The 23,585-nt window shown below is 42.0% G+C and overlaps 3 protein-coding genes across 5 annotated transcripts; 2 read left to right on the top strand and 1 right to left on the bottom strand.

Moving 5' to 3' along the window:
- Positions 1-4,259: 4,259 nt before the first annotated feature.
- On the top strand, positions 4,260-13,200 carry hnrnpl (heterogeneous nuclear ribonucleoprotein L). The gene is made up of 14 exons (XM_028422366.1): positions 4,260-4,400; positions 4,867-4,985; positions 5,382-5,619; positions 5,788-5,873; positions 6,010-6,106; positions 6,202-6,274; positions 10,903-10,938; positions 11,178-11,246; positions 11,328-11,578; positions 11,904-12,025; positions 12,137-12,338; positions 12,430-12,487; positions 12,577-12,672; positions 12,810-13,200. Exons 1-14 carry the CDS (start codon positions 4,317-4,319, stop codon positions 12,866-12,868), a joined length of 1,590 nt encoding a protein of 529 aa, XP_028278167.1. The 5' UTR covers positions 4,260-4,316; the 3' UTR covers positions 12,869-13,200.
- On the bottom strand, positions 8,405-22,238 carry micu2 (mitochondrial calcium uptake 2). 3 transcript variants are annotated; one of them, XR_003671758.1, is made up of 13 exons: positions 21,991-22,238; positions 21,417-21,549; positions 20,919-20,950; positions 20,623-20,698; positions 19,869-19,916; positions 19,507-19,589; positions 18,949-19,002; positions 18,754-18,851; positions 18,355-18,526; positions 18,162-18,270; positions 17,913-18,070; positions 17,267-17,738; positions 8,405-8,415 (listed from the first exon to the last, which is right to left on the bottom strand). XR_003671758.1 is itself a non-coding variant. In XM_028422367.1 (12 exons), exons 1-12 carry the CDS (start codon positions 22,186-22,188, stop codon positions 17,661-17,663), a joined length of 1,239 nt encoding a protein of 412 aa, XP_028278168.1. In that variant the 5' UTR covers positions 22,189-22,238; the 3' UTR covers positions 17,077-17,660. The 3 variants fall into 3 exon arrangements, 2 of the variants coding, with proteins under 2 accessions (XP_028278168.1, XP_028278169.1); XM_028422367.1 differs by lacking the exon at positions 8,405-8,415 and having other exon boundaries at positions 17,077-17,738; XM_028422368.1 differs by lacking the exon at positions 8,405-8,415 and having other exon boundaries at positions 17,077-17,738; positions 21,417-21,546.
- On the top strand, positions 14,006-16,599 carry LOC114446666 (interferon regulatory factor 2-binding protein 1-like). Its single transcript, XM_028422365.1, has 2 exons — positions 14,006-16,036; positions 16,164-16,599. Exon 1 carries the CDS (start codon positions 14,230-14,232, stop codon positions 16,009-16,011), a length of 1,782 nt encoding a protein of 593 aa, XP_028278166.1. The 5' UTR covers positions 14,006-14,229; the 3' UTR covers positions 16,012-16,036; positions 16,164-16,599.
- Positions 22,239-23,585: the final 1,347 nt, after the last annotated feature.

Raw genomic sequence — 23,585 nt, 5'->3', positions numbered from 1 at the left:
TTTGGGTTTATAGAAGCAGGTTCAGATTAGAGCGCCTAACCTAGTGAATAAAAAATAAGCACAGTTTGGTCACAGTCTGCAGTCTGAGAGCTGCTGTTCTGATATGTCTCACTGCTAAATTGTTCCTCTGTTATGTGACAATGCATTGTTTTAATGTAATGCACTGCATCTACTGATTTTGATTTAGTATTGTAAGTATTGATCATAATAATCTTAAATGCACTACACAGACCCAGTACTTAAATGTCTAATTGACAGAGTTACACAGACGGCGAATTTCTAATAAGCACAGGATATTTGCCATTTACAGTGTGACTGAAAGTAATCATTCATTCCCCCCTAAAGTCTGTTCATTTATCAATGGTGTAATCAAATGTCTTTCTAAATTTATGTATTTTATCTAAAAAGGACAAAAGCATATTGTAATGTATTGTAAGTTGCCTTAATTACATTGAAATTTTAACTGAATGTGTCTCAATTTGCTTTATTATCCACACTGGTGTACGGTGTTTAGTAGACAAGAAGACAAGGTGACACTATTATTCAGGTTTTTCGTTACGTTCAGGACAAAAACATCCACTGAATTAAATTGTATTAAAAATATATCAAATCTTTTTTTCAACTATTTTTGCTTAACTCTGCCAAGATTGATCATATTTCTCCCACAAATGTTCCTTACAAATGTGGGGCCATTTCAAAGGGAAATAATCCAAATTTCCAATGGTATATGATTTATTGCCAAGAAGCGTTACAACAAAGTAATATTCTACCAAACACAAAGCTCCTTACTTTTTGTACTCAGTATGGTTCTCTATCCATACTCAACCCATCTTTGTTCATTTTGGTTATATTGTTCATAATCTGATGCAGATTCGATTTTTTACAGATGGGATGAAAATGTGTATCATAAGATTTTACACAATAAAAATAAGCAAGATGGACAAGCTTTTTCATACTTAGTTGCATCATAATTTTGCACACAAATAGTTGTCCAATAATTGTGCACACATATCTAGAAAGCTAAAACCTCACATTTTACTTTCATAAATATTCAGGTTTGAGGTTTATTAATATTTTAGATCAACAGTGGAGCAGTGGAGTTGCTCAATAATAAAATGAATCCTCAAAAATACAACCTGCATAATAACTGTGCACACAGTGTGATGTCATAGCTGTGCAGTCCATAAACATAATTTATATATATTTTATTTATAAACATAATAATTATAATTTAACTAGAAAAAGGGCATTTCCTGAAGAAAATGTAAGTTTGATTGCTGAAGCATTGCTTTGAACGCTGATGTGAAGCATTGCTTTAAATTGCTGGAGAATCAGAGCAATTCAGAGCTTTGTACGCCTCTGTGTGTCAGCCTGTCACCATGGTAACAGCAGAGGAGACCCCAAAAACCACTCCAACTTTGAGAGCCTGGCGAGTGGAAACGATTTGGAATTAGAAAATTGTGAATACACGTTTGATAGAGCAGCATCTAATGAGCGTTTTAGGACTAAAACAGAGTCTATAGCTTGAAATTTGTAGGAGGAGATACATTTGGCAGATGACCCTCGTTGAAGGGCTCTCTCACAGACTCCCATGTTAAAAATGACACCGAAATTGCTTAATATTTGAACATTATATAATTTTTTAAGTTGACCCGGAACGTCCTCTGTGAGATGAAGATTTTGATAGTTGAATGGCTGAAATCGGTCAATGTATGCTGAAGATACGCTGTGCCAAAAAACGTACGGAAGAATAAGAAAGAAAGATAGAAGAGAGAGCTTGCTTGCAGCAATCAAACTAATAATATTAAAACTAATGACATGTCCACAATTACTTTTTATATTACAAATGAGCAATTTAGTACATTTTTCTCCCCAAAACAGTGACATCACTGATGAAATCGGCAGTTAAAGGGTTAAAATCCTGGCATTTTTAAACAAATATTTTAGTAGTTAAGTATGTGCCCTGATGGACTGGTGACCTGTCCGGGCTGTACCCTGCCTCTCCTCCGTAGATAGCTGGTGATACAGTGAATGTTGTGGCCAAATTAAGAGTGAAAATGACCTTTGGTAGGTAAAAACGTCCCGAACAACATATCAGGATAAGCTATTATCAACAAAATGCACAAAACAAAACAAAAATACATAATAAAATATATTGAAATGGACACGTTTTGAAGGCCTCCTACATATCTGCCAGTATAAAAATAAATAAATAAAGTGCCTAAAACGCAAGATTTATAAGATTTTTGTGAGATCTAAGATTTTACACAATTGATTCCAAAGCCTCGCCTCCTGTACTGGGCATACTGGGAGATAACGGGACAAAAAACCCATAATATTTGTGACTTTTGCTGCGTTTAAAGTCCTCCGGGTGAAATACCTCGAAAACTTTTGGACACCCTGTTAAACAACAAGCCAAAAACACATAACGCAGTTTCTCAAAAGTAAAATAAATCTTCGTGTCCGAGAAAAGGGTGCCAGTATGAGTGGGTGGAAAGAAATAAAAAATTAAAGCTGCAAGCAGCATTGCGGGCCCTCGCGCACCTTGCGATCCGTGGGGTCATCGCAGTCTTCTCTCCTATGCTCGCGTCTCCTATACTCTCCTGTGCTATGCTCTCCTCCTCTCATTTCCACAGATATACAACAAACACATGTTTAAAACCAAACTTTCCTGCTACCAGTAGGTGGCGCTATGACCGTATCATCCTATTAGCATATATATCTGTTTAGACTCGGCTCCATGGCAGTACTGTAAGATTTTGTCCACATTGCATAAAGTATATGGGTAGTACTGCATAAAACACAGCGAGTTCCTTTGTAATGGCGAATGGTCAACTTTGAGGCCACTCCCCCGCCACACGGTAATACTTTTGAAAGAGTTTTGGAATGCGTCTATTCCCTATGGTGTCCTGAGTGGACACAGTGAATTTCAGCTCAATTGCATGAAGTATGTGAGGCGTGAAAAGTTTTGAAGCAGGGTCACAAATAGGCAAAAAATGGCCACAAAAGTCAAAATGGTGGACTTCCTGTTGGGTTTGGAGGGGGGGTCCAAGAGAGTTTTTTGTGCGTCTTGGGGTGATACACATGTGTGCTAATTCTCATGATCCTGTGTCAAACTGGCCAGCGGGGCTACGCATTAGGGCAATAAATACAGTGAGTTCCTTTGTAATGGCGAATGGTCAAGTTTGAGGCCACGCCCCCACCACACCGTAAGACTTTTGTAAGAGTTTTTGAATGCGTCTATTCCCTATGGTGTCCTGAGTGGACACAGTGAGTTTTAGCTCATTTGGAGGAAGTATGCGAGGCGTGAAAAGTTTTGTAGGAGGGTCACAAATCGCCAAAAATTAACAGAAATTTCAAAATTGCGGACTTCCTGTTGGGTTTGGAGGGGGGGTCCAAGAGACTTTTTTGTGCATCTTGGGGTGATACACATGTGTACCAATTTTCATGACCCTACTCAAAACAGGCCAGGGGGGCAGGCAGAAAAACCTATGAAAACACAACATTTTGTGTAGCCAGTAGGTGGCGCTCTGTCAAAGCCTCAATATTGTTGTATAGATGTGTTTAGGGTCAGACTCTGATCATACATGTGACATTTCGTACAGATCGGACAGAAAACGAAGAAGTTATAGAGACTTTCTGTGTCCTCAGAAATGGTCAAACTTTGAGGCCACGCCCCGGCCACACCGTAAGACTTTTGTAAGAGTTTTGGAATGCGTCTATTCCCTATGGTGTCCTGAGTGGACACGGCGAATTTCAGCTCAATCCGTTGAAGTATGCGAGGCGTGAAAAGTTTGGCAGCAGGGTCACACATCGCCAAAAATGGCCACAAACCTTCAAATGGCGGACTTCCTGTTGGGTTTGGAGGGGGGGTCCAAGAGACTTTTTTGTGCGTCTTGAGGTGATACATATGTGTGCCAATTTTCATAATCCTGTGTCAAACCGGCCAGAGGGGCTACGCGTTGGGGGCGCTATAGAGCCATTTTTATATGTGCATTTCAAAAGTCAGCAAATTTCAAAATTTTTCGGGCGAATGAATTTTTCTACCAAGTTTGGTGAGTTTTTGGGCATGTTAAGGCCTCCAAAAATGCGATCTCGGAGGGGGAAAAAAAAAAAAAAAAAAAAAAAAAAAAAAAAAAAAAAAAAATAATAATCCTAAGGGTTTCAATAGGGCTCTTGCACCATTCGGTGCTCGGGCCCTAAAAAACTGTCGTTGGATAATAAAGAACACTTTCACTGTCGGCTTTAAAGTTTGTGTCCCGTTTTTCCCATGTAACTAGAATGCATCAATACCCCGGCAAAGGGGACAGGACAACATGGCTGCTGCTGCGGGCCGATATTACGGAGAAGGCGGCAGAGCAACGAAAAGACAGAAAACTGAAGACGGAGGAATGACAACGGTGCGGTTTTTCATCTTCCATTGGTAGCTAGTGGTTATTGAGCTCAAATGTGCATAGGCATTGACTGTTTAAAAGCGTAATTTGTGTTGAAAAGGCTATGTTATCTTGCAGCTAGCTAAACGAAAAGGCTAACCAGCACTAGCTAACCCGAAAACAAACCAGTAGTTGGTCAGTCTTTGCTCGAATAAATGTACCAGAATTGTACATTGTAGAAGACGCCTAACTTAATTTTCCGTTGATAGAAACGCGTTGTAATTTTCGTCCAAAGTAACACAACATTGATTCTTTGGGGCAGTGTTTATAGTAAATAGCGATACATTTACTAAAGATATGTTTATTAACTGGCAATACGATGCACTTGGCTGCTTAATACTATTTGTCTGCACGTTTCTATTGATCTGTTCTTCCATCAGTTCATAGCAGCTATAACTTCATGACCATGCAAGCATCTCTTTCTCGCTCTCAGGAGAGCTACGATGATCCTCATAAACCGCTACCCTCCCCGGTGGTGCACATCAGGGGCTTGGTGGACGGTGCCATGGAGGCTGACCTGGTGGAGGCCCTGCAGGAATTTGGTGCCATCAGGTAATGACAGATTGTATGGGAACGTAAACACAGGAAGGCATTTTCACTGTTGTTTTATTAGTCTTTAGGATAATTGCTAGAATAGTTTAAAACATCCAGCACAAAAAGCTCTCTTGGAGTCCAGTTCTTACTTGTTTCACAGGCCAGGGTTACTCCTCTTAATCTTTTAGGTGCATGTGTTGTTCTTCAATTCTTCAGTTGTGCTGGACTCAGGGCTGCTTATCTGGTCTTGTCTAAACAGCTGGAAACGGCTGCCTGATGCCCACTTAAACATATATTGTAAGTGTGGGCAATAAAGCGTGTAGAGCTGCAGATTGAACATGTGCATCTTGTGAAACATGGTTTAGTATGCCAGCTTATGAATGCTGATTTTCTTCTTTAATCATTTCTTTACAGTTATGTCGTAATGATGCCCAAGAAACGCCAGGCCCTTGTCGAGTATGAGGACATGAATGGTTCCTGCAATGCTGTTACATATGCAGCAGAGAACCAAGTTTACATTGCAGGCCACCCTGCCTTCATCAATTACTCCACCAGTCAAAAGATTTCTCGGCCAGGAGACTCGGATGACACTCGAAGCGTCAACAATGTGTTGCTGCTCACAATTATCAACCCCATCTATCCAATCACCACGGTAATGTGCTTGAAGTGTAAAATATTTAGTATGATTTTCCTTTGTAAATCAGTTTGACCTTAGATGGCAAACAACAAAAGAAGGATATTTTTTTAATGGCGGTATGTGTTTTCACAAAGTGTGCTTACTGTTGTATAATATTATTAAACTGCCTGTATGCCTCTACAGGATGTGCTCTACACCATTTGTAACAACTGTGGTCCTGTACAGAGGATTGTCATCTTCAGAAAAAATGGTGTTCAGGCTATGGTCGAATATCCTTTTCAGCATTTCTTTATCAGTTATAATTCTTTTCATTTGACTAATATAATTAAATAATATGTTGTTATTAATCAAATTTAAACCTTTGGAATTTTTTTATTTGACGTCACCTTAACTCAGTGCTGCTACATTTGATTCAGTCCAAAGTGCTCAGAGGGCCAAAGCCTCTCTGAATGGTGCAGACATCTATTCTGGCTGCTGCACTCTAAAAATTGAATATGCCAAGGTGAGTAAATGACTGTGTCTAATCAATCTTTCTTAGCCACATTTCTCTTATTGAAAGGAAGGTAATCGAGTTTTGTAATACAATCTTTTCCATAGCCAACGCGCCTTAATGTCTTCAAGAATGACCAGGACACGTGGGACTACACAAACCCCAACTTGAGTGGCCAAGGTAACAAGCAGTCCCCAACCCTTCCTCTCCCCTTTTTTTCTTCCTCTTTTCCTCTCATGCCACTGTATGGGATGGTTAGGGTTCTCTGCCTCCAGGAGTATTGCCTTGATCACAGAATAAATGCTTTTTTTTTACCTTGCAGCTCAGTGTTCAGAGGCAATATTCCTGCGATGCCTGCACAGTCTTCATGCATTTTCTTATCACACAGCAGGCACAAAGTAAGGGCATGAGGAGCAACCTCAAGGGCAGCCAACCTCAAGGTCCATGCATGTAAACAGCCCAAAGCACCCAGATGCACATTCTGCACATAGGTTCACATTCCCAATAGAGCATGTCACAGTTGCACAGTGTCACCTCCCTGCCTAGCAAACACAGCAGAGAATATCACCTGTTAGCTCTGTCAAACATAGTGGAGATTTTATTATAGTAATACTTAGTTGAGTCATCTTGTGAGACAACTAGACACTCCTTTGGTTAAGGGTCCCATAAAATGACTCTTGTAATCTCAAAGGTTTGCCTATACTTGCTTCAGGTTGGAGTTGAATCATGTTCAGTATGGCAGTTGTCAATTGACTCTGTCATGCTGTGTGTGCATTACAAACTGTGGCTGATGTGGAATAGAAATCAGGATTTTAGTGACTCCATGTTCACTAGTGGTGGGAGATCACGATTTGGCCGTGGACTATTGTGATTCTGAATTGAATATTAATGTTAAAGCATTGATAATCTAAATGTGAAATACTAACGTAAAATACACAGAATGAAAAGGCGAAACTTTAATGTGTAGCGCAACGTCACCTGACTTTCCTGGGACAGTAAGACACAATCATGGCTGAGCAGGGGATCAGTCTATTATCTATCTATTGTGTCATTGCGTGTTTGTGTAGTAGCGTGAGTGAGAGCTCTTGCCGTTAATACACAATCTTTAAACAACGCACAAGTTTTTGGGCCATGACAACAAACCAGGCAGCTGAGGACTGAGAGATCACTGCATGTGGATGGAGAGTGAAGGTGTCGCGCTGTGTTTTTATAATGTCCCTCAATCATGATGTTGCTGGCTCATTAGTTTCACTTAAGTGAATTAACTTGTTAAGTACTGTCTGCTAACACAAGTCCATCCATCAATGATGGACTGATCAACATTAAATACGTTGCTTGCTGTCAGCTACGGTAGTTTTATGAGTTAAATACACTGTAAAAAGTGGGGAATGGTTATTGTTTTATTGCCTTTAATTATCATCCATTTACCAACCCCTCTCTTCACTTGATGCCCACAGCCTGCACCATGACACACAGACCTATCAAAATGACTACGTAGTTGCCCAAACTGGTTGTGTGTACACGTTACAACCTTTTAAGTTGCTTACTGAAATCTGAAAGCACTATTATTGCTAACAAAGAATTAGATTTTTTTTCTATAAAATGCAGTCCTATTTTAGTACAGTAAATATTATTTGTTTTGTCTGAATAAGCTAGGGCATATTTTTGATTCAGTGCAATAGTCTATGTTGCTTAATTGTTTAAAGATGCATCAATAATCGATTAATAATCCAATCGTCGGCCTCTGAATCGTAATCGAATCAAATTGTGAGATACCTAAAGATTCCCACCCCTAATGTTCACTGGATAGTTGAACCGATTTTTGGATGTGATTAGTTATTTAAACAATAGGAGATACCACAAGGAAAAATGAAAGATTTTTGTATAAAGGCAATTATTTGTTGATGGTGAAACTGCAGATCTGGGACATGCTATTCTGCATTTAATGGGACCTTTAATGTAGGCCATGTACCAACACACTTAACAGCTTCATCTTAATGTTAATATTTGTGTTGTTTCAAGACTTGTTAAATTGGAGTTCCGTCCATAGGACTGCATCATTGGTTTAGTTTAATATAGCATACTGTAGAATTTTACATATATATATATTCGACTTGCCGTTGTCTGCATGAAACCTCCAGGAATAGACTTGATACTTTGTAGTGGCAGATTTACCACTACCACTCCTGTGACCAAATATCTTTCATTGTGCTTTTATTGTAGCTGTTGGTCAGAAATTTGAATTTTTTTGTCCATTCACTGTAAAAGACCACAGTATGTTTAGTGCCATGCAAGTTTCATACATATGTTTGACATCATGTCTTCTTAAGCAAATTCTTCATACCATATAGTTTGTGCTGCCTTAGGTGATAAGGTACTCCTTGTGTCCTTACTGTGCAAACTCATACAAGCTTACCTCAACCTCTAAGCAGACACAGCGGCTTCTACAGCTACAGCATAACAGCAACCACAGCCACAGCTAATGTAAAACTGCTCTGTGGCATACATCGGACACAGTGGGGCATCAAATACTGGAACACAACCTCAACTCAGTACTTCCTTATTTCAACTTCATCATCACTTCTATCTCCACCACCTGATATGGGAATCCATTTTATTTTTGGTGGTGGACATTAGCCACCATTTCAGTTTGAGGGACAGAAATACTCCAAGGCCACGTGAACACATCCGCCACAGATAACCATCTACCCACCATCTTTACCAGTACAGCACATCTCATCTGCAGAGCCCCGAGGAGACCCCATTTTGACACAACACATTGATGATGAGGGCAGGAGTCAGGTGTGTGGTCATTGCGGCCACACCTCCTAGCTCTTGGGATGTGCCTGCCATAGCACAACCACAGGGAACCACAGAGGAATTTTCAGACACATTCAGCTCGACCAGGGAACAGACGACACCACATACGGGGGCAGTAAACAAAAAGCAAGGCCATTCTTTCTGTCAGACGCTAATACTCTTCGTCTCACCCTTCCTGTGCCGAACATGAACATGACAACACAGCAAGCTGAATATCCAAGGCAACACACAGCTGAGCTGCCATGACAGCACATCGTCACGCAGGTATTCCAGATGACTTATTGTCGAACACTAGATGCCTTTTCACTTTGCAAGTGGCTAAACCAAATAAACAAGCATCATGTGAGCGCCCATTTTTACATGAGAAGAAATATCCACGGGGGGGCCCATGAAGACACAAGCATCAGACACCTATCAAGCATACAAGCACAGAGGCAAACAGATTACAGATCCTTTCCCAAAGCTTTCTACATTTATGGACTCTGGTGTTCTGTTTTTCCCCTGTACCTTCCTCCCCAATTCCCTCCTTATCTGTGCTGTTCTTGTGTTGTTTCTACGTTGTTTCATTTTCCCTTTTTTGCACTGGCCCATAGTGATGCCTTTAACACCTCCCGTGTGATGCAGGTTTGGCTCAGTGTGTCTGTGGACTGACAGCCCACTCTCAAACGGTGCAAATGTCCTGCTTTGTGGTCAGAACACGGTAAGCTGGAAATGAGCCCCTCTAATAGCAGCTATCAAAACAGATGGGCAGAAAGCCAAAACCCAGAATGGACGTGTGGATGTACTTTTCTCTCTGGTGGTGGGGATGCAAGGAAGGAAAGAAGCAAGAAAAGACTGAAGAGGGAGAATGAGTTGAGGCTGGAGTCAGAGGTTGGCGGGTAGCATCCTTGCTGAAGACTGCCCCCTACCTGCCCACTGTGTCCCATGCTTCATGTGTGGTGCTGTAAGTACTGAAATGAATAAATAATCTGACTAGATGGTTTAAGGCTACTGTGAAACTTAAGCAATCTGACTGTTGCCCTAATTTTTTGAGACTTCAGCAATGCAGTTTCACAATGTAATCTAATTGATAATATGTTGCCTGATGTCTTTAATATTTTTTAATAGAATACGTTGAAGGCCATCTGATTAGACTGCCTGGTGTTGGTAGCCGCTTACTTTAGTATCTAAAGGAATGCATGGACTGAAAGTTTTTTTAGTCCTGCACTACATAATAGCAGGACTCTTCAGGTATGCATTTTGGTCTTGGAGTGAGTTTTTATTTGGGTTTAGCAGAATTTCTTGTAGCATACGGTGAATTACATGACCAACAAGAATCTAGTGGAAAAAGGTTTTATTCTGTTTTATGTCGATTGAACAGTAGATTCAGATGGTTTTTTTTACTAAAGCTCTTTGGTAACGAATATTAGTCTCTACTTGTTTTGGATATTGGTCTGTGTCTTAACCAACATTAAGTTTTCAATACGTTTATCACATGTTTAAGCAGCTAGTGTCTTTGCGTAACTCAAAGGTTTGGATAGGTCCTTAAATTTACACGCTGCTTCAATGTGAAGGGCAGCAACTTCTAGGGTTAAGTTAAGATATACGAAAATGCATCATAAAGACTGTTTTCAGTAATTGAGAAGTGCAGTTTAAGTGTATACAAATTATTGTTGACTGCAAATGCATATTGGTCATAATGAGAACAATGATTGCAGTCCCTGCAGTTATACCTTTCTTTTGTTAACTCTCTTCAGTTCCACATTGTAAATAGTCGGTATGTTTGATGTCTCTTCACACCTCATGTTATACATGTGTTATCCTGATTTGTAAGAACTGTTTAGTTCTCATACCTTTCAATAAAACAGCATGTGCTGCTTGCAGCATTGATTCATATTTTACTCTTCTTGAATGTCTCTTTTTCATATAACTGCATGTCCTTATAAAATTATAAAGTTGCCTAATTATTAATTAATTTGGATTTGATATGTGTATGTGTACCTGCACAGATGCTGATGGCGAAGGCAATTGGAACAATTCACAAGGTGTGTGTGTTTGTACTAGAAATGCACATATAGGAGGTCTTTAAATGTTTAAAAGCTGTCTTTTAAAATCTCCATTATGTCACCTGTTAGTTTAGCAAGAGTCTGAAGATTTTTTGAAAAGAATTTTAACAAGAAGCCCCTCTGTTGCATGTCACAAACTTGTCCTGTAGCATGTAGTAGCCTGTGATACCTGTGAGGTGGAATCTGTTTGACTGGCAACTTCTGTTTTACCGTTTTAGATCCCAACGCCAATCCAAACAAACGCCAGAGGCAGCCAGCTCTCTTGGGAGACCACCCTCCTGATTATGGTGAGCATCTCTCAAAGAATGTGATGTAATGTGTAGAAGACTGGTACATGTAACCAGGATGTGTTCTTCTCTCAAACTCAGGAGGCCCACAGGGAGGATATCATGGTTATAATGATGACAGCTATGGCCCCCCTCCCCCACATCGCATGGGGCCAGGCATGGGCGGGCGTGGCCGTGGTAGCCAGCGCTACGGTCCTGGATACGGACCACCTCCTCCAGAGTATGGCCCTCACGCTGACTCACCGGTGCTTATGGTGTATGGCCTGGAGCCCTCCAAAATTAATGCTGACAAGGTCTTCAACATCTTCTGCCTATATGGAAATGTGGAGAGGGTGAGTGAAGTGATGCTAAGCTAGCATTCTTTGGAGCATTAGTAATAAAGTGTAATGAGTCTATTAACTCCACTGTACATGATCATGTGTGCATGGAGAGCATAGACATTAAACGGGGATGGACAGACCTTCTGTAATGTCAACCATTTGTTTCTAAATTGCTTATTCAAATAAGCTAATCCATATTTGGTCAAGGTAGCAAAGCAGCTTTGTGAGATCATTTATTGCTAGAGTAGAAGGATGAAAGTATGGTACACACCTAGTATTTCAGCATAAATGTTTTTATATGCACATGGGTGTAGACATCTAAATGTTTTTTCTTCAGGTCAAGTTCATGAAGAGTAAGCCTGGAGCGGCAATGGTGGAGATGGGTGACTGTTACTCTGTGGACAGAGCCATCGCTCACCTCAACAACAACTTCCTTTTCGGACAGAAGCTCAATGTTTGGTAAGAGCAGCTGTGCAGATAATGCTCAAACATCATTAGCTACTATTTAGATTACTGTGAAGTAAATTGCTAAGTATACAGATGAATGAGTTGTGATCTCTTCCCCTGCAGTGTATCCAAGCAGCAAGCCATCGTGCCAGGACAGTGCTACCAGTTAGAGGACAACACCAGCAGCTTCAAAGATTTCCATGGATCCCGCAACAACCGCTTCACCTCACCAGAGCAGGCGGCTAAAAACCGAATCCAGCACCCCAGCAACGTCCTACATTTCTTTAACGCACAGCCCGACATCTCTGCAGAGATCTTCAACCAGGTAGGAAGAACCCATAACTGCAATGTAAAGATTTTCCACAAATCACCCTGCTAAACATTGACTTCAACTGTGATCTGTGAACTGTGACCAGGTCTGTGAAGAACTGGGAATTAAGAGCCCCACAAGTGTTAAACTTTTCACTGGAAAGAGTAAGTAATAAGGAGGCGGGGAGGCATTCATACCAGTAGATTAGCCCCATTTCTGATGAGTTTTAGACGTCTATTAATTTTTACAACAGGTGAGCGCAGTTCATCTGGCTTGCTTGAGTGGGAATCCATCAATGACGCCATGGAAGCCCTAGCTATGATGAACCACTATCAGATGAAAAACCCCAGTAAGTCATCTTCTCAAACGGTTTGCTTTTTACTATTTTGTATTTGTATTGTGTCATTTCTATGTTGTATATTTGAAACTCTTCAGAACACATCCCACCTTTCTGTCTCTAAAATGTTTCTTTCGTGTATCTCCTAGGTGGGCCTTACCCGTACACACTGAAGCTGTGTTTCTCAACCACACACCATGCCAACTGAGTACTCTTCCATTTAAAATTCTTTGTAACGTTTTGTGTCTTTGGATAGAGCATACTGCAGTTCTGTTGTCATGTACCATCAAAACAGTATTGACAAAAACTAGAATTAATGTGCTTTAGATCATGTTACATAAATTATACTTTTTTTAACAATTTATTTTTTCTTTACCGTGTTTCAATCAGTTCTTTTTGTATGTTCATAACACTAGATTGGAACACGCCCACTGCCACCATTTTTGTTTTTAAATAAAGTTAACATTAACTATTATGTGTACTGATTTTCCCATCATCACATGTGGTTTGTATTGTATCATTTTTTTCTGCCTTGTCCAGAGAAACATTTAAATCTAAATCATGGAAATAAAACTTCATTGGTTCACCAGCTCGATCTCCACATCTGCAGTTATTGAAGTCATGCAGCAATTATATGACTGGGTATTGCTTTAAACTTGAGTTATTTTAATAAGAACAAACATTTGATGGTCTTGTATGACGACGGAGTAGCAGAAGAGGAAACGGAGGGTTCGATGTTTAGTTTGCAACTTTTAAATTAGATTTTGTTTAATAATGACAATATATTTATCACTCGAGTGTTTAGTGAAGTTACGGCCTTTGAGTACGTACGTTTTTTAAAATCTGTAAATGCTCTGATAAATAATGGCCTCTTTAAGTGTAAGTTTTGTTGTGGGTGGTCACACTAAAGCTGATTAACAGGTTAATTAACAAGATGTCATTATATTTGTGCCACTTTCCTCCAGCAGATGGACCATAACATCAACATAAAACTTTCTTTCAAGATACAAACTACATAAAACTTTATATTTATAATAAATTATATATAATTAAAAAAAACTTTATATAAAACATCATTGAATTTCTGTAAAATGCCAACATGAGACAGATTTTGTTTCAATTTACAATAAAATACATTTTAATTGAAGAAAACGGCGCATTTAAAAAAATGAAAAACAAAATGTTACATTTTCTAATTTATAAATTCTTCCTAACTATTTGGTTAGTTGACAACATTATACTGCTTTAATGTGAGCCTTTATTTTCCCTTCTTCCAAAAACTACAACTCCCAATATGCTTCACGCGGCTGTCGCGTAGGTGTTTCCGGTGTCTTATAACATTTTACTTCCTTCCACACAGACCGACACGAACAAGCCGAGAAAGAAGACGTCGCTAAGTTTTAAATGTTGCCGCCAAACATCGCCTTTCGAGGTTAGTTTGTCCTGGATTCCTGTCGTAAAGGCCGCGGCATGTGGCGGGAAGTCTCTGAAGATTGAAGAATTGCTGAAAAACGTTAAGCGTAACGTGTAGGCCTCCGAAGAAAGTTTGGTCGAGGGCCTGTAAACAACATGTCCTCCGCCCCGCAGTCTTCCTCTAGACGGCAATGGTGCTACCTCTGCGATCTGCCCAAGATGCCCTGGGCCATGCTGTGGGAGTTCAGCGAGGCTGTGTGCAGGGGATGTGTCAACTACGACGGGGCAGACCGAATAGAGCTCCTCATTGAAACTGCCAGGCAGCTGAAGAGCACGCACGGAGTTTTAGACGGCAGGTCCCCCGGTCCACAGCAGGGAAAACCCAGCTCCGCTGTGCCCATTGAAGCGGGGCGCCAGCATGGGGAGCGTGTAGACAGGGGGAGGGGTGAGTATGGGGTGTCTTCTCGCCTCCCAAACGGCCTGCACAGAGCTGAAGATGTGGCTTTGTCAGAGGGTAGCCGACAGAGCCCGAACACGCGCCGGGCCATAGCTGGAGCGGTCCCCAGTCTACATAGCACCATACCCCATGCATTGATCGCTCAGGGGCTGGTAGCAGGCCCTCATGGGCTCATAGCCCCAATATCAGGCTCCAGAGCTGGGTCCACACCTGTTGCAGTCTCAGCTGGGCCTATAATGGGTGATGCTGGCAGAAGACAGGCTGTGTCCCTGGGAGTGGGAACTAGCACCTCTGCCCTGGTGGGTATAGATCCTGTAGTATGGAGGAACAATGAAGTGATGGCTGAACTGAACGAGGTGGCCCGTAGCAGAGTGGAAGGCTGGCCAAACCGTCCCAAAGTAGTCCGGGATGTGCTAGTGGCTCTCAGCAGCTGTGTCCCCTTTAACGTGCGCTTCAGGAAAGACCATAACCTGGTGGGTCGGGTTCTGGCCTTTGACGCCAACACAACTCCAGAGTTTGAGCTAAAGGTGTTTGTAGAGTATCCCGTCGGCTCTGGAATGATCTTCTCAGGAGTGCCGGATCTGGTCAGGCAGATGTTCCGTGACTCGGCCAAAGATGCAGGTAAAGCTGTGAACTCTGGGCTACGCTATGTGGAATATGAGAAGCGGCAGGGCACAGGAGACTGGCGTGGGCTGTCTGAGCTCCTGAACGATGGTGTGCGTATGTTTAAAGAGCCTCCAATCCCAGAGGTTCTGCCGCAGCCCGATCCAGTGTTGCCCTTGGCAGCTGCTGGACGCCCCGGTCCTGCAAAGGGCACAACCAGACGCCGCAAGGCTTCCCCGGGCTCAGAGAATGGAGAGAGTGAAGGGAGGTCCGATCATCCGCCCAGAGAACCCTGGCCCCGAGGCACTTACCCAGGAATGGAATCTCTTCCTGGCATGGCGGCCCCTCAAGAAGGCCCACCTCGTCTACACAGCCAGCCTTCGCCTATCTCAGCACTCATGGGAGTTGCAGACAGTCTGAGCTCCAGTCAGATGGCCAGAGATAGCCCCAGCATGTCCACAGCCCACTCCTCATCTGCCGGGCGCCCCACCAGCAGCAGCCCCTCCACTGCCTCCACCTCAGTCTCCCAGGCAGCCATGGGGCAGGGCATGAGTGCGGGTGGGCCGAGCAGCAACGTCAGTGCCGGCGAGTCTACAAGCAGCGCTCAGGGCACTCTGCTCTGCTGCACCCTCTGCAGGGAGCGCCTGGAGGACACTCACTTTGTCCAGTGTCCCTCTGTACCACACCACAAGTTCTGCTTCCCCTGTACCCGAGGATTCATCCGCAGCCAAGGCCAAGGCGGGGAGGTGTACTGCCCCAGTGGAGAGCGCTGCCCCCTGGCTGGATCCACCGTGCCTTGGGCGTTCATGCAGGGAGAGATCTCAACCATCCTGGCTGGAGATGGAGATGTGACAGTAAAGAAGGAGAACGACCCTTGATGTTTCCATGCTGTTGTGGTGAATGGTGAGAAATCCTACAGCTGTGACCAACAGTTTAATAGAATAACTTCCGAGCTGTACAGCAGAATATATGAAAACAGCTGCACCCTTCTGGTCTATGTGTAACGCATGTTTCTGTTCTTCCTCCACAGTGGATCAAACACTTTGAAAGCACTTCCCTTCTATCTCAAGCAGAGGTCCGCTTTGGCTGCAGGTCATCATGTGTGCCTCCGAGGACAGAATCACTCTGAACCCCAGGAGGACAACTACACAAAGTCCGGTAACTATAGACTCACTCACAATAGGAGGGGACATGTCAGGGGCTCGGCTCAGCCACTACATCACGACCGAATGTTGAGTCCTGACCAAATCTCTCCCCTCTCTCCTTATCTCCAACGTGGCAGAGGCCTTGCTTTTCAAAAGCCCAGGATTGAAAGCACACGCTTGTTTTTAAGAATGACAATCCGATTTGTCTTTTATTTGTGTTTTTGTTTCGTTCTAAACGTTGCGTCCTGTCCTTTTCATATGCAGGACAGTGATACTGATAGATGGTTTGACAAAATCATGCAATTCTTCAAAAAATAGAAAGAAAAAAAAAGAATGTTCCAAAATTGTGGAAAAACCATTTGGTCCTTAAAGCCAAGGAGTGAAAAATGTAATCCCACAATATGTCTCTTAGGTATTCTCCTTATGTCAAAAATGTGAATTTACTTTCATTATGGCTATGTAATTTCTATTTTTGATACAATACAAATTTCTATGTATTTGTTTATAGTGATAAGAAGACCAAAGATGGCTTCATGCTCAATGTAATTTTATTGTATTGTAGCTGTGTATGCTGTATTCACTGATAACCTTGGCATCAGTCACTAATTAGTTCATCTATCACCAACGTAAACTTGTTTTGTCTATTTACTTTTTGAATTATATGTATGGTAAGATAATTAGCACCACAATCTTCAATGGTTAACCCACATACTCATGTGATCTTAACAGGTCAATTCTACAATAAATGACTAAAGTTAATACTGGTTTCCTACTGTTATGAATCTATTAAGCTTCAGATGTTATTATAAAACTTTATTTGATAAATATTGTGACAAGAACACAAAACCACACACCAGGTATTTTAAAAGCCCTAGAAAAGGTGTCAATCAGCACAGTAAAATAGTTTAAACCACAGTTCACCAACTTCGTAAACACCCTGTTAGCGTTAAGATGCATGTAAGTGACTGGATTACTACAACCTGGTTACTCACTCAGTTTATGTCTGGTCTGTTAACTGATCAGAGAACGTTCCTGTGAGAACACATAACCAGCACACTGGAGAAAGTCAACTAACCCAGTCACTTCAGTGCTCTGTGAATATATGAAAAGTGCAAAATTCATTTAAAGTGATCACCTGATCTGAATTTAAAAGCTTAAACATAAACACCCCAACCAGGACAACATCAAACGAGCTTTATGTGTAAACATATTTGTACAGAAAATAGTGGCATAAATCCTACATTTCTTTACATGTGGCTGCTGGTGTAACCCTCTCACACCAATTATTTAATCAGGTGATACAAAGGTGAGCAGTGGGAGTCATCATTGAGCAGAAATGAAGTGGAGCATCGTGGTGGTTCAGATGGGGACCCGGTATCTCCCTAGGCCTCCTGTGCTTCTTTCAGAGTCTCTTTCTTCACACACTTCCAGTAGCCAGAGAAGCTGTTCTGAGGCTGCACCTGAGGGCACAGTTCAGAGTGACGAGTTCAGAGTGATGTACTGTATGCACTGGATATTCCTCTGTCTAGGACTAAACTATCATTCTTATGATGTGAAATTACATGGTTTACAGTTATTTGTCATGAGCGCAGCAGTGACCCCTTTAAACAAGCGAGAGTTAAAATGTAACACACCTTCAGACCCCGCAGCATTCTGTCCTTCATCACACAAATGAATTCTCTGTGGCTCAGGCAGTTGTCTCCATCCATATCGAAGAGTTTAAACACAGTGTCCAGCACGCTCTCGGACAGATCGTGGCCTGTGGCGATCCGCACAGCTCGTTTAAACTGAGCTGCAATTACAAGAAAGAAAAATGCATTCATCTGATGTGTACAGTGACAAGGGTTACTACTCACTCGTATCAAATAGAGAGGTGGTGTTACCCATTCCCACAGGACGGTTTGCTTCAGTGACCATTTTCATAGAAAAGGCAAAGTCCTCCAGGTTGTTGGTGAACAGGCAGAAAGCTTTGAACTCATCGAATGTGATACTCTGGAGTGGAAAATATCACAGAGTCCTCTTTAATTCAATCACAATGTGACAGCAAGCAGAGAAGAAGGAGAGGAGCCTTACTACCTCGCCAGCAGGGAGCTTCTTCCTCATGTTTTCCCAGTAGATTTCGTTGTATTCTTCATTGGTGTAATGCAGCAGCCACTCTGCAAAGTCTTCTCTCCGCATGGTGTCCATACCTTTGGAGAACTGCAGGAACTCCATCTCCTGGACTTCAGCCTGCAGGTCCTCCATGAACCTGTATGACAAAAAAATCTTTATGGAACTGCTGATCCAAGAGTGGAGCAGCAGTGAGAAAGTCCAAAAACTTTAAATCATAAAGAACAAGAACAGTACGGGGAACACCGTCTCCAAACAGTTTGACAGCTGAAAACATCTCTTATTTAATCTACAGTGTAGAACAAAACCTAAGGTGAACACTTCATACATGCTACACTGATTTTGGCTTAATGTGAGGATCCCTACCTGCGGAACTCCTGATACTGCAGCTTGTTTTCTCCTTTCCTCCCAAAGAAGTAGGCCTGCAGTGTGGTGTTCACGCCCTCGCCTTCCTCTGCAGGTGTCTGCGTCACATCCAGGGAATACAGAGCAATATCATGTACCATTCAAAGGGAAAGGGAAGATATCACACTGTAAACATGTTCATCTGTGAACACCCACCTCTGTTCCATCCTTGGCAGCTCTCATTTTACTTTTTCCAATGACTTTCTTGAGCTTCAGCAACAAAAAGAAAGTGTCACATTATTACTGCTTAGCTAGTGAAATCAATGCTTGTCTCTGCATTTCCTGCCTCCTCTCTGTGCTACAATGAGAGTAAATAAAGTTCACTACTCCAAACACCTTCATCTAATCGTTACACACATCAGAGTGTGGAGCAGATGAGATTCATGCACCTTCGCATTTCAAACATGACACAAGGTGCAGAACGTGCCAACATGCAGTCTACAAGGAACAGAACTTGCCTTGGCCTGAGCTCAGCTATCATCAGGTGATGCTAAACTGACAGAACCACAGATAAAACAAACAAAACTCAGCTACAGTGCAGCTCCCTCACCTTCACACGGGGCTTTGTTCATACTTAACTGGCAGCGTCGAGGCAGCATTAAAAATGGCAATATTTAGAAATGCATTAAACACAGACATTTCTCCATGTGCTCCCATCATGTCACATATAAATCTGATCAATAATAATATAATCTGATCAATCACAAGTCTCACCTTCAGAAACTCCTTTTTGTCCACATGCTCGTTTCCATCGACGTCAAGCATTTTGAAAGCTATATGAAATCCTGTGAGTGGCTCTGTAACAGTGACGATAAATGGTAAATCACACATGTACCCCTTTCACACACACATTCACACATGAGTGGTGATCAGGGGTAAGTGGCTTGCACAGGGACACAGGGGATCCCACCGACCTTACAGTTGGGAGAAAACCACTCTACCACAGCCACCCACAGTGTGATACATGTACAAGTTATCTGGCCTCAGGTGAGGTCAAAGGCAAAACTACGGTAATTGATGTTAGAGAAACTTCACAAGGCAGCTCATGCAAATGCTGGGAGTGTAGGAGGACTTACTGGTCAGGATGGTCAGCAGGAACAGATACTCTGTGTAAGATATCAAGCCTGCGGCACACAAAGAAACGATCACTGTTTAAGTCACACAGATGGAACATTCTGCTGATAAGTGTAAGCTGCAACAACTAGTAGTACTCCGATCAGGGTTTGGAACTGATATATGCAAATATGCAGAAGTTCTGCACTTAATGTTCACTGTTATTACTACTTCTAGGCTGATACTTCTTTTGGCTTCATGCTGCCTTGAAGTAAAATGACCAGAAGTCTGAAATGTTAACGCAGCGCTTCATGTTCAGCGGTGGACATTTTTGATATTTGCAGGATCATGGATCTCATCGGTTCCCTTACATCACTCTTATGATTACTTTTCCCCCTCACTCTCCATCAACCCTCCTCCTCCTCCTCTCCTGGCTTTAAAATATGTGTGTGATGAAGTGAAGAGTCCTGCTAGCCTGTGTTTTGAAAGACTTTGACAGTGTCCACCTGCAGGAGCAGTTAGAAAGCAAGCAGAAGAAGAAGATTGATATGAACCTGCTGTATCAACCAGACAGTCCCATCTGTGGCCAGTATGAGACACCAACAGGTTTCTGTTTTTTTCCTTTCATTTTCCTTTTCTCCTTGGAGAGGATCAGCCTTTTTGGAAACAGCCAATCAATCAATTTTAAGCCAATATCAGCTGATTATGATCTGTACCCAATTGATCGGAGCACCCTTAGTCACACACATCACATCAGGATTTCAGGTCTGAACTCACCATTGTCTCCTAATGTTCTGAAAAGAGCATTACCAGCCCGAGCTTTAGAGGCAGCAGCCAGCATCTTGTCCACATCCTGCCAACATACAAGAAAAGGCAGCAGCATGGTCAGTTCACAGTGATGACCACAGTCTATGGATGGTTCTGGATCTTTTGAAGGCTAAATTTCTAGATCCTCTGAATATAATGCCTGGCCTCTGTATGACCTGGTGTGGAAGGCCTCCCCGTAAAGAAGCTTCCTTGATTTTGATTTTGAACACAATAAACATGCACACTGTTGCACAATGTTAACATACCTTTGTTGTTAAATTTCTTTTCTTCAGCTTCCCTGCAGTACAGCCAAGAGAAGAAAGAGCAGTCAATGGACAAACATAAAACAGCAGTGCATGTGAAATCTTTTGATGCATCTGAACATCTGAACGTCTGAAGAGATTTAACCTTCTGTAGTTGCCAAAAGATTATGGGCAACACACAATTATACTTATAAGATATGAACACCACCATCTGTGATCAATACCACTAACAAAATGACTTCCTTGTAGGAAGCATAGCTATACATAAACACTGGGCCATTTTACTTATGGAAAGGTTTAGATGAGGTGCTGTCATGTGTAAAGATGCATTATTAGTTAAGATAGATAAGATAGATAAGATAAGATTTAAGGAGGGTGGACCGTTCTGTGCCTATGGAATAGTTTCCAATCACTCAGTACATCTATGTGACCCACACAGAAGCATCTAAGGACCACCTGGGAAGCGGAGCTTGCACACACAATGAGGTCAGAATCTCTTACGATCAACATTCTCCAGCATCACAGAGAACAGGAAATCTCTTGGGGTCATGTATGGCTCCTGTTCGTAGACCACTGACGCAAACTGGATGAAACGGATCTTCCTGGCAGACATCTGTGGAGCTGCAGTGTCCTGCTACAACACAAGGGGCATAAACACACTGCAAAGCACGGCGGCAGGTGTATGTAGACCAAAACAAAACAATACAAAGTGTTTTTTTTTCCCAGTGTCGCCAACTTGAGTGGCTGTTGACAAGTTTAGACCACACTGGGGTTGATCCACACTGTTCTGCCATTTCAAAACGACGTACACATATATACTGTACACAGCAGTTGATAAAGATATGCATATTTGTGAGAGTCGATGTCCGCTAGAGGGCGCCATTTTAAACACTTTACCTTCACGCCCTTAATGTAAATAATTCGTTAATGTTAGCTTAGCGTGTCTCACTCACTCTCTAATATGTATTTAGCGCCGCATTAATTCAATAAATAACGACAGACAGTGTACGGGGAAGCGGACATGTTGGTTTGCGTTTCATTTCGACGATGCGAACTTTCTGAGTTGTGTACTCACTTTTTGCTCCTCAGCATGAATGGCGAACGGCAGAGTCCTGTTGTCTGCATGGTATTGGTAATAACAAATAACGCCAGTTCCAATTACAGACCCTAAAATACCAGGTCCGACGGCTCGGCCCAGTTCTAAACCTCTCAGGGACCGAGAACTCCTCCAAACATTCCTGAAGACAGCGGCGACCTTTCCCCAGCTGGCCATTTTCAGGAAGCTCGCGGGCTGGGTGGCTGCGCCTCCTGCTCGTTGCGCCCTCCGCGGCTTCCGTAGCTGCGCATGCGAGCGGGTACCTTACAGACGGTCACGTGACAAGTTTGGTCCAGGACAAAAATGCAGATATGAAGGAAATAAATAAAAAAATAAAATTTAAAATACAGAAAGAGGAATGCTCTAGGACAGAACAGGAATCATGTATAATGTTTAAAATATACAATTACATTACTAGCGACATATAACAGCATGTACAAAAAAGGCTGTTATTGCTTATTGAATATTAATTTGTGAGTTCTACACCCCACTGCAAACTGCACTGGCTTTCAGGCTGGTGGTGAAGCCCGCACATGGCAGGCACATGTTTGTGTAAAATGTATGATGAAACAGGGAAACAGCTCCCTCAGCAGATAAATATAAAGCAGCCTTCATCGTCTTTCTGCACAGTGAACGCTGCAAAGTCAATTCATGTATAACAGCAACTTCTTCTTCTTGCGTGGTGTCCAAGGACTGAGGGTGTGCAGGCTGATGTCTGTAAGCTCAGCTCCTTCTGCAACAGACATCATCATAGAGGCAATAAATGAACAAAGGGTTAAATTAAGACATCAAAACACAACAGACACAAAAGAGGACAGTTTCTAAAGTCATAATTCTTTTTCTTTTTTTACAGATGGTTCAAAAACAAATCTTTCTACTGTACATGTACATTTTTGATGTATGGAACAGACCCTGCATCATCACTACTGTGAACCACTGAGCACAGAGCTGGTTGCTGTGAGAGAGGGACACAAGTGTGTGTGTGTGTGTGTGTGTGTGTGTCCTGTCTACTGCAGCATCATTCTCCAATAAAGACACCAACCATATAGTTCCAGATCAGTATTGATGATTATCAAGTAGCATGTTGGGGATCTATATTTGGATTGGTTGACATTACCCAATATTTGTTTTTTACAGAACCCTAATGCAGAAGAAGTCTGTAACAAACATTAGACAGCTTCTGCAGCATATCACTCACACTGATCACACGTTTGCTGTTATCTAGCATGTTATCTAGCTTGCTATAGTTTTATTTTGTATACATATATATATATTATACATACATGTATTGTATCAACCCAAAAACTTCAATAACAGCCAGACGGCTGACTTATTTGTGTACAAATGTGTAAGTGAGAAGAGGCCACCTCGTCCTGTAGTAATCAGTGTGACTTGTCCTGTTTTGTGTGTGTGTGTCTGTGTGTGTGTCTGTGTGTGTGTGTGACCAACATCAAATTCACGTCAAGTTTGCGTCAGCAAGTTTGGAGGTTTATTTAATGTCATAGCAGCAAGTTGTAATGTAAAGTAACAAAGACATACACACTTGTAAGACCAAGGAAACAAAGTTTGCACAA

Source organism: Parambassis ranga, chromosome 14 (assembly GCF_900634625.1).
Source record: "Parambassis ranga chromosome 14, fParRan2.1, whole genome shotgun sequence".
In the NCBI taxonomy this organism is placed as follows: Eukaryota; Metazoa; Chordata; class Actinopteri; family Ambassidae; genus Parambassis; species Parambassis ranga.
Note: the sequence above shows the minus strand (reverse complement) of the source record. Positions and strands in the feature narration are given on the sequence as shown.

Excerpts from the sequence above, each read along its gene's own strand:
- micu2 (XM_028422367.1), bottom strand. The coding sequence starts at position 22,188 with ATGGCCAGCTGGGGAAAGGTCGCCGCTGTCTTCAGGAATGTTTGGAGG. Across the intron at positions 19,003-19,506 it reads ACAAAAAGGAGTTTCTGAAG|CTCAAGAAAGTCATTGGAAA; the intron begins GTGAGACTTGTG and ends TTGTTGCTGAAG. Across the intron at positions 18,071-18,161 it reads AAACCGTCCTGTGGGAATGG|CTCAGTTTAAACGAGCTGTG; the intron begins GTAACACCACCT and ends TTGTAATTGCAG.
- LOC114446666 (XM_028422365.1), top strand. The coding sequence starts at position 14,230 with ATGTCCTCCGCCCCGCAGTCTTCCTCTAGACGGCAATGGTGCTACCTC.
- hnrnpl (XM_028422366.1), top strand. The coding sequence starts at position 4,317 with ATGGCTGCTGCTGCGGGCCGATATTACGGAGAAGGCGGCAGAGCAACG. Across the intron at positions 11,247-11,327 it reads AGACCACCCTCCTGATTATG|GAGGCCCACAGGGAGGATAT; the intron begins GTGAGCATCTCT and ends TCTCAAACTCAG. Across the intron at positions 12,488-12,576 it reads TAAACTTTTCACTGGAAAGA|GTGAGCGCAGTTCATCTGGC; the intron begins GTAAGTAATAAG and ends TTTTTACAACAG.